Below are 14603 nucleotides of genomic sequence, written 5' to 3' on the forward strand. Positions count from 1 at the left end.
AGCGGCACCCGCGGGCACATCGCACCTTCCGCTAACAAAGACATTTTGATCATTCTCAAAAGTTTCTCCAAACTTTCGTCCGAGCTGCGGAGTCCGTGTGATCAGGCCGTAAGCAACTTGATCGGAATGTCCGTGGCGTCAGCTTGTGCCCCGTGCGGTCGTGGTTATGGTGGTGTGTGTTCGTGTGCGCAGGGAAGAGAGTGAAAAGATCGAGGATGACGGGGAGGGTTGAGTGAGTGGCCACATGGGTAGGTTTCACATCCCTCTCTCAAACTCGCTCGTCCTCGTATCACGTGTAACTCGCAAAGGTCATCGAGGAACGGGTGAAGGTCACTTGGTCCATCGTAGTTATCATTCCACCTCCTTTGCTATTTTAACTGCAGCTAACCTCGAACATGGCCGGGATGTTGTCAGGGTTACTGACGCACAGTGGGCCGACCTTTTCGAACACACCGTGGGATTCTTTAACCTCCTTACAGCTCCGGTGTAATTAGGACAGCCGGCTTTACGTTGTCCATGCTCCAAGATGCAGATTTTGTGGCATATTACAACAGAACGGCACTGAAGTTTCTTTCCTGTGTTCAGTCATGAATTCCAAGTGATCATTTCATAAGGAATGGAATATGCATTTCTTCAATTATTTTTCTCTCCTCCCTCCCCCCCACACTGCCATCTTATTTATCCAGCTATCGTCTGCCCTCCCTTGGCAGCGCTGCCCGCCGTGGCCCTCACGGTTTGCTGCTTGTTGCTGGGAGTTTGTGCCGGGGCTTGGGGGGCAGCTCGGGATGGGCCGCGGGGTCGGGAAGGGTCTCGTTTCCCTCCACCGGCTCCTGGACCATGTGCTCGGGAAGCTGAGTGCCACCGGCTGCAGGAGTCCACATGCTTGGGTGCTTCGCTCCCTTACACCACCACATCACTCGTTCTGTCTGATGCACGCTCTCAAGATAATGTACTCGTTGTACTCGGACAGTGGACAGGTAACATCAGGATAAGAGAAGCTACATGCTTTACCATTGAGCGTGCTCGCACTGCATGTGACACAAGTGTATGTTCTTGTTCCCTCCTGCATGAAGGGCTGCGCGGTTGGCCGCGGTGCTGGGTCGTGCTGGCCCCTCTCCTCTGTGCCGTGTACCTACCAGCCTGCGGAGATGGTCGGGTGGCACTACCGAGTCGTGCGACGTGCCAAGCTGCCCGGCAGGCCTGTGAGCCTTTGGTTGAGCTTGGTGGTGGCCCAGGCACTTGGCCCAAGTCTCTTGACTGTGATGACTTTCCGTCGGATTGCACGGTGAGCCCAGGATAACAAATGGTGCCGTTTGTTGAGCACACTGCGAATATTTTGCTCTACTTGCATCCACAGCACACCGAGAACACGTGCAGTCGTCCTTTGTGAGTATTGGAACAGAATTTGATTACAAATCCATTCCCCTGAAATTTTTTTCCGGGCATTGACACACAAATGGCCTACTCGACCACCACAAATCATCGCCAGCAGATGGGACACACAGCTTAAAGTCCTATTCATGGGACGTTCATGCAACGCCCTGTCTGCAAAGCAACAATCCCACAGTTTATGTAATGAGATCGGGAAATGAACCCATACCAGACAGCTCAAAGACCTCTGCGTCGTCCAGCTGGACAACTTGTGGAGCAAAGATGCCAAGGAATGAACAAACCTGTGCATGATCATACATGGTGCTTATAGAAAGTCTACACCCCCTTTAAAATTTTTCACCTGTTGTTGCCTTATACACTGTAATTAGATTACATTACATCAGACTTTTTCCACCTTTATTTACACATCGTAACCCACAACTTCCAAGTGAAAAATAAATTCCCCAAATAACAGAAAATTAATTAAACATATAAACCTAGAATATGTTGGTTGGATAAGTGTCCACCCCCCCCCACCCCCCTCACAATAGCAATTTCAAATTAGCTCAGGTGTAACCAATCACCTTCAAAATCACACATCAAGTTAATTGGCCTCCACCTGTGTTAAATTGTAGTGATTCTGATATTTGAGAATAAAATCAGCTGTTCCTGTGGGTTTCCTCGACTGGGTAGTGCATTTCACAGCAAAGACTCAACCATGAGAACCAAGGAGCTTTTAAAAGACCTCCAGGATAAAGTTGTGGAAAGGCACAGATCGGGATGGATATAAAAATACTTCAAAGGCCTTGAATATCCCTTTGAGCACAGTGAGGGGGGTGGACACTTATCCAATCATTAAGAAGTGGAAGACCCTGCCTAGATCAGGCCATCCCTCCAGACTGGATGACCAAGCAAGTGGGATACTGATCGGAGAGGTCACCACGAGGCCAATGGCAACTTTGAAAGAGCTACATGCCTTTATGGCAAAGACTGGTCACTGTGTGCATGTGACAACAACATCCAAAGCACTCCACAAGTCTCGCCTGTATTATAGGGTGGCAAGAAGGAAGCCATTACTCAAAAAGCCCACCTTGAGTCCTGTTTGAGGTGTACAAAAAAAAAAGATTCTGAAGCCATGTGGCAAAAGGTTTTGTGGTCTGAAGAAACCAGAATGGAACTTTTAGGCCAAAATGCAAAATGTTACGTTTGTAAACCCAACACAGCACATCACCCAAAGAACACCATCCCTACTGTGAAGCATGGTGGTGGCAGCATCATGTTATATGGATGTTTCTCATCAGCAGGGATTGGGGCACTTGTCAAGGTAGAAGGGAAAATCGATGGAGCAAAATATAGAAAATCCTTGAGGAAAACCTGCTGCCCTCTACAAGAAAGCTGAAATTGGGGCGGAAGTTCATCTTTTAGCATGACGACCTGAAGCACACAGCCAAAGCTCCACTGGAGTGATTGAGGAACAAAAAGATAAATGTCCTTGAGTGACCCAGTTAGAGCCACGACTTAAATCCAATCGAAAATCTGTGGCATGACTTGAATATTGCTGTCCATCAATGCTCCCCACATAACTTGTCTGAGCTTGAGCAGTTTTGTACAGAAGAATGACCAAATATTATCCAATCAGGGTGTGCAAAGTTGGTGGAGACCGATCCCACAGACTCACAGCTGTAATTTCTGTCAAAGGTGCTTCCACCAAGTACTAACTCAGGGGGGTGGACACTTATCCAACACAAGATATTCTAGTTTTGTATTTTTAATTAATTTTCTGTTATTTGTGGAATTTATTTTTCACTTGGAAGTTGTGGGTTACGATGTGTAAATAAAGGTGGAAAAAGTCTGATTTAATGAAATTTATATCCCAGGCTATGAGGCAACGAAAGGTGAAAATTTTGAAAGGGGGTGTGGACTTTCTTTTGGCATTGTAGTTCGTCACTGTTTATTGTATGCTTTAGTGAGCATTTAAAAACGTACAATTCGTTTATTTTAATTTTGACCACATCCCAAGCAGACCAATGGACGGTATTATTGATTACATCAAAACATAAAACAAGAGTATGTAAATCCGAGTTTTCACGTCTTGGCAGTTTCGTTTAAATTGTATCTTTATAGCCTTGCCCTCTCTCTTTTGGACCATAAATCTGAGTTTCCTTCCAAGGAACTTCAACGCATGAGGCCATTTCGGCTCATCAAGTGTGTGCAAGGGTTGCCAACCTCTGGTTGCTTGTATGTGCTCTATCCTTTTTAAATGCTGAACGCTAAACAAGGAAGGAAGCAGGACGTACCATTTTTGAAGTCGTTTTAGTATGACTCGGCCGGGGTTTGAACCGCATACCTCCCAAAATCGGAGAGGATCCTCCAACCATTATGCCACTGAGTGTGGTTAAGTGAGAGAGTGTAGAAGAAGGAATAACGAACCCCTCTCAACACAACAGATTATCCTTTTCCTTCCCCCTGTGGTCCCAGCAGCCACTTCCACTGCGGTTTAACATCTCGGAGAACTGTGTGGCACCACTGATTCTATCTGAAGATGCGCGTACCTGGCTGGGCGGTGTACCTGGCTGTGCCGAGCCATGCTCACCCCCGCTGTTTTACGATAATGAGCTCTTGGCCGCACAAGCTTTCCTTGCCACTGCAGCTACCCTGGCCTTGCTGTCCACTTTGTTTGCACTGGTGAGCTGAGAAACATGCCAACATTTGTGATGTATTTTGTTAAAACCACAGTACATCACAAGCTTTGTCACTGCCCAACTGCAGGCCTAACTTGAAGGAGGTCGGAGAAATCCTTATTTGCACTCGCTCCACTTGCAGGCGACATTTGCTGTGGATTGGCGTCGCTCACGCCGCCAGCCGGCCGTTTTCCTTTTCTACATCAATGCATGCTACGCTGGGGCCTCCGCCTGCTGGCTTACACAGTTTGCACACGGTGCCAGGCAGGACATCGTATGCCAGCCGGACGGTACCAGCCGCATCGGAGAGCCCAAGTAGGCCATAATGTTTTGCTTCATATTTGATCGCAATGCAAGACTACTTGTGATCCTGAGGATGTACACACTCGTGTGCCCACACAGTAGCCGACAAGCTCCATCGTGCATACTGGTGTTTGTCGGGGTCTACTTCAGCCTGTTGGCCGCGGCTGCGTGGCTGGTGCTTCTTGCTCGTGGCTGGCTCGCCGCGTGCTCGGCGCTGGGTAGGCCACGGCCCGCGCCTCGCTACCAGCTGGCCCAACACCACCTGCTTGCGTGGTCCTTGCCTTTTGCTTTGACGGTGGCGGCCTTGGCTTCTGCTCAGGTGACCCGATAACCTTGCAAGGCAGTACTTTTTGGATTCTTCTGATTAGATGAACACATTTTGGGATCGATGATTGGCTGACACCGGTGCCATGGAGATGGGGACAATAGTAGCTCTGGGTTGATGCCCACATCCTTGTTTTGATTTTTACAAATAATTATCACAATGTTTTGTTTCTCTTGTGTGTTATATGTTTTGAAGATTAGAGCACGCCTTCCAATATCATGAAATATAACTTATGGCTGTTCTTATGCAAGTCCAAAACGTATTTGTTTGCCCCCCCAGACTATTTCAGCAGGATCCCAAGATTTAGTTTTATTTCTGTCCCTGTGCACATGCTATGGCGTAACTGAACAGCTCGGGGCTGCGTGCGTGTATTCGGGCGACACATATGAACAGAATGAAGCCTCTGGTGCAAAGTGTAAATGAACTCGAGATAACTTACTTACATGTCAATGCAACGCAGACAAGTCCACTTCTGATCAGTTCTTTTGTTCGATTGTTCGTTTGTTTTTTAACTGCTTGCAGACGTGTGGACAGGTGTAGCTAGCCACTTCGTTGTGGTGGTTCAGGTACTCAGTTGGTGTGAGAACAGGGCATTCTGTTCATATACATATCCAGGTACTCATCGTGTTGGTGACTCGTCGGTGCCGGTCTTCACGATGCGTGTCAGGTAATACCTTGTGTTTATGTCTTGACCTTGGTCTCACTTGACGAAATTTTGTTTCTCTCTCTAGTCCTTCCTCGCAGCCATTGGACTGCTGCGCTCAAATCCATGAGAATTCCACATGCAACAACTGTCCGTGAAGGGGCTTTTATTCCCACACCGTTTTGCCCATATCTTCATTTGGAAACCTGTTTCATTGCATGTTACTATTACTATTATTACCCCACGTGCGCGAAGCGAAAACTGGTGTTAAGCAGTTGGTCCACTTTGTCCGTCTGTCTGTCTACAAACATCAGTTTATGATCGAGGAACAACTTGATTTCAATTGAATTTTTTCTTGAACATGAATCGGAAAACAAACCTGTAGTTTAGCAGTACTTTGGTTTTGAGTTCATCCTGATATTGCACGCGCAGAGAGGATTGAGATAAATTTTCTTTTTTACTCCGTCTGCTTGCCTGGCAGTCAAAATTGAAAATCATTCCAAACAGGAAACTTAATGTTTTTAATGACGTCATGAAGGATGCAAACAACAGGTACTAAGAACTCATGTGACATGTTAAATAAGGAGCCTGGTGTTGGCTTTGTGGGTAAGGTGGCTGGCTTGGGACCTTAGTGTCCTGAGTTCATGCCCCTGTTTTCATTGAATTAACACCAGGTGGGTTGACTCGGCTTGCCATCCTTCTGAGGTTGGTGAAATGAAAGTGTACTCGGGTAATCACCAGTTATGGTATTATTGTGATTATTATTATTATTATTATTATTATTATTATTATTATTATTAAATAAGGTGTGTAATAGCCACTGCGTCAATGGGGCTAAACTTCCAAAAAAAGGTTTATTTTCTACAACCTTCAAAATCTTTATTTTATTTCGATTGAATTATATCCTTGAACACTGAAGAACACAAATTGCCTTTTTGACACTTTCAAAAACCTTCCGTTTAGCGGTACTTGGGCAAAATATTACAGAATTTTACGTCATCACGACCAATCAAATTTGACGCTCGCAGATCCTACCCATGACCTTTTTTTCGAAAGACTTCGTGGGGTAAAGTATTCTATGAACTCTCTAGTTAATATTTGTACTGTTTTGAGTATTTTAAATGTTCAAACTAACACTTTGAACAAGAAGCTGATATTCTCAGTCCCCTGCCTTTTGGGTGGGAAGAAGATTAGATCTGTTTAATATGAAAGTTAAATCTTGAACTTTTTTTTTTTTTTTTGAAATATTGTGCACACAAGCCAAGTTACCGAGATAGTTGCCATGGCAACATAATTCAGCTAATCACTGCCATGATCTAATCAGGTTGAGACACTGTCATGTAGAATAGATATCTGCAAATTAAAGCCAAATGTTCAACGGTTTTTGAAATATCGTGAACATAAAAGTACATGGATGGATGATTAGTTGGTCAGCTCATTTTAATGAGCCCCCCCCTCCCCCCAATCTCTGAACTTATTGGAGGGGTGGGGGATAACTAGACAATACACTTTGTTCAGGAGACAGCAGTAAATGTGGTGGGAATGTAAAGAGAATTTGGTTTGCACACAATGTTCCAACCCCCTCTCCCCCCACCAAACCCCTCTTAAACTTAAAATATAAACCCTCCTGTAATTGTATAACCTTGGAATCAACATGTTAAACATCACATCCTTAACTTTATGTTCACAGGTGGATGGAGATTATATCAGTGGTATCTGCTTCGTGGGATACAGAAACCTGGCAGCTCGAACAGCATTTGTGCTCCTGCCTATAGGCCTGGCTGCCATCGGCGCTGGATTTTTTATCATACGAGGTGAATGATTATATCCATCTGATCTCACGACTGCGTGATCATGAAACATTAACTATAAAGGGCTTCATCAAGGACCCACCTAACCACTGACCAGACTCAGTGTGTATCGAGACTGAATGTGGATGGAGGTTATATTTTCTCCCCTGTCTGTCTGCCTGTCTGTCTGCCTGTCTGTCTGCCTGTCTGTCTGTCTGCCTGTCTGTCTGCCTGTCTGTCTGCCTGTCTGTCTGCCTGTCTGTCTGTCTGTGATCAGCATATCTAAAAAAATGTGGGCGAGTTATGATAACACGAGGTGGATAAGTTGGTTACGTGACAAGAACAAGCCGATTTATTTGATTTTGGTTCAGGCCCGGATCTAGATCCAGCCTGGCGGGAGTATGTGCTCTCTATACCGAGTGCCATTCTAGTTGTTAGAGCATCCGCTCTGAGTCAGAGAGGTCGGTGGTTCGAACCGCGGATGAGACTTGCCAAAGATTTTATAAATTAGACGTAATTGTAGTGCTTTAAGCGATGTCGACCGATATGCCTTCACCCACATTAAGTCTTTGCTTTCTCGAACTTTGACCTAAAACCTCAAGACAATTTGACCTCAATTTCCAATCTGTACATGTATAATGGTACATGTACTTAGCTTAGTTCAAATCCCAAAGCCAATAATATCGCATTAACAGGAGTTTTAATGTGACCTCTGACCCTTGACCTTTTGGTAACAAGTAATATTTTGTGGATGGATGCACTGATTGAAGTTTATGCATACTGTACCAAGTTTGATTAAAATCCCTTCAGCTGTTCTCAAGTATCATATTTTTACTTGACACGACCTCTGACCTTTGATATCTTGATGCCGATATCTAATCAGTTCGTATTTGCATTAAAATATATACTTTAATCAAATTTGGTCAAAAATCCCATCACTGGTTCACAAGTGAGCGCAGTAATATAATTTTTACCCAACGGGACCTCTGACATTTGACCTTTGACCTCTTGACCCCATTAACTTAGCAGTTTATCTCAACATCATTCTACATACTTGTACCAAGTTTGACTTACTGTAGATCCCTTCAGCCGTTCTTAAGTTATTGTGGGAACGAAAACCTATCATGGACGCACTGACTGACAACATGAAAACACAATGTCTCCTGCAACTTTGTTGCGGAGGCGTAAAAGACACTCTCTTGCTGAAGAGAGTGGAGGAGTTTACATCAAGCAAGCAAGCAAACTCAGTTTTGCAAACAACAAGGAACTTTGATGCAGGACAAGGTCACTTGGCCTCACATGACATCGGGAAACTTGCATCCATTCCAAAACAGTGTTGCTATCCTTAACCTATCCTCCTGTCTATCTTCTACAATCTACACTAATAAATGGCTGTGTGTGAGTGTGAGTGTGTGTCCTCCATAACTACAAAACCATGAAACCAAGCAGCCTGAAACTTTGCATGTATACTCAGGGAACTCCAAAGGAGTGCAAGAGTGAACATTGGGTGTTTGGGTTAATTAAAACACCCCATTTGAAAATAATTAACGGCCTTATTTAATTATATCCTTCATCAAGGTGTCATCCTTGGTCAGCCCCTGAATCAGTCCTCTGTTAGCTTGCTGGGGTTCTAATTTGCCATTTTGCTTGGCCTGCTCAACAATGCCTCGACTTGGAACAGGCCACAATGGTTTCTTAACGATAAAGCGCTCAACATTTTTTTTCACTTTCCTTACATTATCGAATACCTGATCATCATTCCGACGAATCGCTGGATAAATTGCAATGCTTATAAATGTCTGGGTTTCATTTCTGTACATTTCCAAACCTTTCCACCAGGGTTCGTGGCCTTGTTTAATTTCCGTACATGCCATAACCTCAAGAGTTTTTTTTACCTGAGCCAAATTTCAAATTTTAAACTTATTTATTGACCTCAGCAGCAGCTCCAACTGCTAAAAAGTTGTCATTTGTCTAATTCGAACATTGTTTGACATTCCGGGTTTCTCCAGGTGCATGGTGTTTAATATGACCAATCGGCGATCGCTAATCAACAGTTTCACTGGAGTGCTTGCTTTGAGGTCTTAAGCCACTTGGTGAGCTCTCTACAAGCTGCTTGGATGTTTGTTTCAAAGCCATGGCTCCACCTTTTTAGATCCTCGTGGAGGATCTCTAAGTCTTACTCACGTTGTTGTTCTTCATTTTCTTCTTGTGGACTTTTTTGTTTCACAGCCTACAGTTTTCATCGAAACTTCCTGAAACTTGGCATATATATGTAAAAAATACCCTGCGCAGACAGTAACCATATCCGATTTTGAAAATTCCTCCTAGAAAAAAAGTTTAGACGTCAAAATATCTCTGCTAATGGAAATCGTCTAAAAAAAATTATCTCCGAAACTAGGCAAGCTTTTTGAATTCTGATTGCGGGAATCGAACAGGGCATTAGCAGAGATGAATTACCGCACATATGACACATCACTATGACGTCATATCAATTTTTATGACGTCATTCCTATTTTTTGACATTTTTTTTGTTTCACAACCCAGAGTTTTCATCGGACCTTCGTGAAACTTGCCATGTATATGCAGAAAGCCCACGCGCAGGCAGTAACCATCTCCGATTTTGGAAATTCTTCTGGGAAAAAAGTTGACGTCATAATATCTCCGCTAATTGAAATCGCCTATACCGTTATCTTCAAAACGAGGCAAGCTGTTTGAATTTTGTTTGCGGGAATCAAGCCAGGCATTAGCACAGATAATTTATCGCAAACCTGATACATCACAATGACGTCATATTCGTTTTTATGACGTCATCATAAAGAGGACGAGGATCTTAGCTCATTTGATTCTTTCACAACCCAGAGTTTTCATCGGATCTTCGTGAAACTTGCCATGTATATGCAGAAAGTCCACACGCAGGCAGTAACCATCTCCGATTTTGGAAATTCTTCCTAGAAAAAAGTTGACGTCATAATATCACCGCTAATGGAAATCGCCTATGCCGTTATCTCCAAAACTAGGCAAGCTGTTTGAATTTTGTTTGCAGGAATCAAGCCAGGTCTGGTTAGATCTGTGACCTGCTACAGGTACCATGTAAATCTGTACTAACCTGTTCCATGGTCGGGTTGTCGGCGACTAAACCATCTCCCCCACCAGGTTTTCTGGTGAGGAGGGTGTTTGGATATGGACACCCAGCAGGATTAAAAACAAAACCTGTCAAAGGCGGAGGAGCTCCTTGTGAGCCAACGGCCATCCATATCGAGTGCCCAACTGTGTCTGCGGACATCCTCCTGCAGTTGGGTTACTTTTTATTTTATTTTTTTATTAGGAGGTTGGTGGCAGGATTTGCACTCTGGCCACCAAAAAACCCTTCATTCCGCAAAACACAAAAACGCAAAAAAATCTGAAAACCCACTCCATGGGAATACCTCCTGTGCAGCTTCCCTTCGCAGGGCAGCTCACTGGATGACGGGATCGGGGCAAAGCCTTTGGGACCCCCAATCTTTGATGATAGGAGGGAAACCAAGGGGTAACATCCCTGGGTCAGATTGCGGGAGAGTGTGTCAGAGTGGTGCTGAGGTGTCGTCCACCAGATGGCGGTCTCCTTGGGTTAACCTGAGGTGGTCCCTTTGGGTGGGTGCCTGGAATGTCCTATCCCTAAGAGAGGATGATCACCTGTCTCTGTTATCATCTGAGCTCAAGCGTTTGGACATCAGGATTGCAGCTCTCTCTGAGGTTCGGAGATCGGATTGCAGCGAGATAATGGTGGGTGGTTACACCTACTATTGGTCTGGTCGCTCTGATGGTTACCATACCCAAGGAGTTGCTGTAGCTGTGTCCAATAAGCTGACCCCAATGATAATTGAGGCAACACCGGTCAACGAGCGTATTATGAGATTAAGGATTCGTCACTCCTTAGGTGTCATTTCTCTGGTCTGTGTTTATGCTCCGACTGAGACGAGTGATCTCACCGTGAAGGATGCATTCTACGCCATGCTCGAGTCTGTGGTTGATCAGTGCCCCAGACGAGATACACTTCTAGTCTTGGGGGATTTCAATGCAACGACTGGAACTGATAGGGATGGTTATGAGATGTGTGTTGGTCCCCATGGGTCAGGAACTATGAACCAGAATAGCACTAAGTTCCTTGACTTTGCAAGAAGTCATGGACTGAGGGTGGCTGGTTCATGGTTTCAGCGCCAACAAGCTCATCGCTGGACTTGGTATTCCAACGCTGGCAGTGCGGCAAAGGAGATTGACCACGTCCTCATTGACGGTCGTTGGAGGATGATCCAGAACTGCAGGGTCTACCGGAGTGCTCAGTTCCTCAATACTGACCACAGGCTTGTTGTAACAACTCTAAAGCTGCACCTTAAATCCTGGAGAATGGTACCATTCCAGCCTAAGCTGGATGTTGGCAAGCTCAAGGATGAGAGAGTAGCTGAGGAGTTTGCGAACAGGCTGAGGGGACACTTGGGGGGTCTGGGTGCTTTGGAGGGTCCTGAAGAGTTGTGGAGTGCCTTCAAGACCACCGTCCTTGATGTTGCCGGTGGATGTCTTGGTACTCACTGCAGGGCAAAGAAGAATTTTGTCTCAAGGGACACTGGATACCATTGACCAGAGTCGCAGGGCCAGGCTGAATGGCAGAGCTGAGCTGTTCAGGGAGCTGAGGCGTAAAACTGTACGTGCACTAAGGGTGGACAAGGAGGCCTTTGTGCGAGGAATCTGTGAGGGGGTACAGCATCACCTGTGGACAGGTGATTCTCGTCCCGCTTACAGGGAAATTTGCATGTTGCGTTCCTCCAAGCCCATCCCTTGGTGTACTGCAGTTGGAGCAGAGTGTGGTAGGCTCTTGACAGAGGAGTCCAAAATGAAGGCCTGCTGGGCCGATTACTTTGAGCAGCTGTACCAGGCTGATCCACCCGCTGTCGAGTTGGACGCCAAGGGTGTTACAATCCATGTTGCTGACCCTCGAATCAACTGTGGTCCACCTTCGCTTGTGGAAACACGGGCTGCAGTGAACCGGTCGAAACGGGGCAAAGCTCCAGGGATCTGTGGCATCCATGCTGAACTTCTCAAGGCTGGTGGAAATGCTGCACTCGTGTCGTTTCATGCAGTTTTGTGCTCTGCCTGGAACACAGGCATCATCCCAACTGACTGGAAGAGGGGCCTTGTTGTTCCTCTCTGGAAAGGGAAGGGTGATCGCCAAGACTGCAACAACTACCGAGGGGTGACGCTGCTCTCAGTGCCGGGCAAGGTCTTTGCTCGGATAATTCTTGTTAGGGTTCACCACCATCTGCTTGAGGACCAGCATCCAGAGCAGTCAGGCTTTACACCAAAGAGGTCAACAATTGACCTTATCCTTGCTCTTCATGTCCTCACCGAACGCAGACAAGAGTTTCGGCAGCGGCTGCTAGCAGCCTATGTTGATCTCTATAAAGCGTTCGATTCAGTGAATCGGGATGTCCTCTGCAGGATTCTTGGTCTTCGTGGGGTGCCACCAAAACTGATCGATCTGATGTCTGAACTCTACTCTGGTACTGAGAGTGCCGTGAGATGGGGTGATACCATCTCTGACTTATTTCCAGTTGTTACTGGAGTTCGTCAGGGGTGTGTACTGGCCCCCACACTTTTCAGCACTTATATGGACTGGATTTTAGGGAGGATGTCGGAGAGATCAAGCTGCGGTGCATCGTTTGGGAATGTCAAGATCTCGGACCTTGATTTTGCAGATGATGCAGTCATCTTTGCCGAGACTTTAGATATCCTTTTGGGGGCCCTCGAGGTGCTGAATGAGGAGTCAGAGCCGCTGGAATTACGGGTTTCTTGGGTCAAAACTAAGATCCAGGCTTTCGGTGACATCTTGGATGCTGCTGTCCTGTCTGTGTCTGTTTGTGGTGAGGATGTTGAGGTCGTGGAGAGATTCACTTACCTTGGCAGTGATATTCATGTCTGCTGGCTGTGAGTCAGAGGTCAATAGACGTTTGGGTCGGGCCTGGGGAGTCATGGATTCACTGGATCATGGGGTGTGGCGCTGCCGGTACCTGTGCGGGAGGACAAACGTCCGAGTCTTCAGGTCCTTGGTGCTCGCAGTCTTGCTCTATGGATGCGAGACTTGGACTCTGACCAAGGATCTGAGACGGAGACTTAATTCCTTTGGTACCAGGTCTCTTCGGAGAATCCTTGGCTATCGCTGGTCGGATTTTGTGTCCAACGAGCGGTTGCTGAGAGAGACTCGGATGAGATTTGTTTCCTGCATAGTCCGTGAGCTCAGTTGCGGCTGTATGGACATGTGGCTCGTTTTCCTGACGCTGATCCTGCTCACCAGATTCGCTCAGCAGGGGAGTCTCGTGAGTGGAGGAGGCTAGTGGGCCGACCACGTGCCTCGTGGTTGCAGCAGGTTGACCATCATCTCAAGGAGATGGGGATGGACCTGGCATCTGCCTGGGGGATGGCCAGACGGAGGCCCCTGGAGTACCGGCGGAAAGTGGATGCAGCGACGCGCTGTTCTGGCACATGCTCCCATACCTGACCTGACCTGAATCAAGCCAGGCATAAGCACAGATAATTTATTGCCAACCTTATACATCACAATGGCGTCATATTCGTTTTTATGACCATCATCATTATGAGGATCTTGGCTCATTTGAGCTCGTTTTTTTAGACAACGCTTTGTTTAACCATTCTGTACGATCATTTTTCATTATCCACATGGCAATTTGACATCGATACACATAAAATTAGAAGGGCACTCGGTGGAGCGCATAACTCTGCCACGCAATGCCAGAATCATGAGAACATATCGGGCCCAATACATTTTTGAAATATGCTATATATCGTTTTTGGCCCAATCTCTCAATGGTGCTGAGGTGTCATCTATCAGACAGCGGTCTCCTTGCGTTAACCTGAGGTGGTCCCTTCGGGTGGGTGCCTGGAATGTCCTATCTCTAAGAGAGGATAATCACGTGTCTCTGTAATCATCTGAGCTCAAGCGTTGGAACATCCGTATTATAGCACTCTTTGAGGTTCGGAGACCGGATAGTGGCGAGATCATGGCAGGTGGTTACCCCTACTATTGGTCTGGTCGCTCCGATGGTTACCATGCCCAAGGAGTTGCTGTAGCTGTGTCCAATAAGCTGACTAATGATAATTGAGGTAACACCGGTCAACGAATATTATGAGACAAAGGATTCATCACTCCTTAGGTGTCGTTTCCCTGGTCTCTGAATGTGCTCCGACTGAGGCGAGTGATCTCAACGTGAAGGATGCATTCTGCACCACACTCGAATCTGTGTTTGATCAGTGCCCCAGGCGAGATACTCTTCTCGTCTTGGCGGATTTCATCACGTCGATTGGAACTGCTAAGGATGGTTATGAAACGTGTGTTGGTCTGCATGGGTCTGGAACTGTGAACCAGAATAGCACCAAGTTCTTTGACTTTGCAAGAAGTCATGGACTTAGGGTGGCCGATTCATGGTTTCAGCACCCACAAG

General features: G+C 46.1%; 1 protein-coding gene across 3 annotated transcripts in view; it reads left to right on the plus strand.

Annotated features, from left to right (window-relative positions):
• Positions 1-14603, plus strand: part of SMO (smoothened, frizzled class receptor) — a 48475-nt gene that overhangs the window by 1087 nt on the left and 32785 nt on the right. The window contains exons 2-8 of one of the 3 annotated variants that reach the window (XM_085875302.1): positions 193-248; positions 711-977; positions 1074-1285; positions 3850-4056; positions 4195-4367; positions 4455-4674; positions 7014-7137. In XM_085875302.1, coding sequence (XP_085731428.1) covers positions 245-248; positions 711-977; positions 1074-1285; positions 3850-4056; positions 4195-4367; positions 4455-4674; positions 7014-7137 — 1207 coding nt within the window. In that variant the 5' untranslated portion in view covers positions 193-244. Of the gene's footprint in view, positions 1-192; positions 249-686; positions 978-1073; positions 1286-3849; positions 4057-4194; positions 4368-4454; positions 4675-7013; positions 7138-14603 lie in introns of all 3 variants that reach the window. The other 2 variants (XM_085875300.1, XM_085875301.1) reach the window with 2 other exon arrangements.

The sequence above is a fragment of the Eptatretus burgeri genome, chromosome 3 (genome assembly GCF_056783735.1).
Source record: "Eptatretus burgeri isolate ZD-2024b chromosome 3, Ebu_testis_v1, whole genome shotgun sequence".
Classification (NCBI taxonomy): Eukaryota; Metazoa; Chordata; class Myxini; order Myxiniformes; family Myxinidae; genus Eptatretus; species Eptatretus burgeri.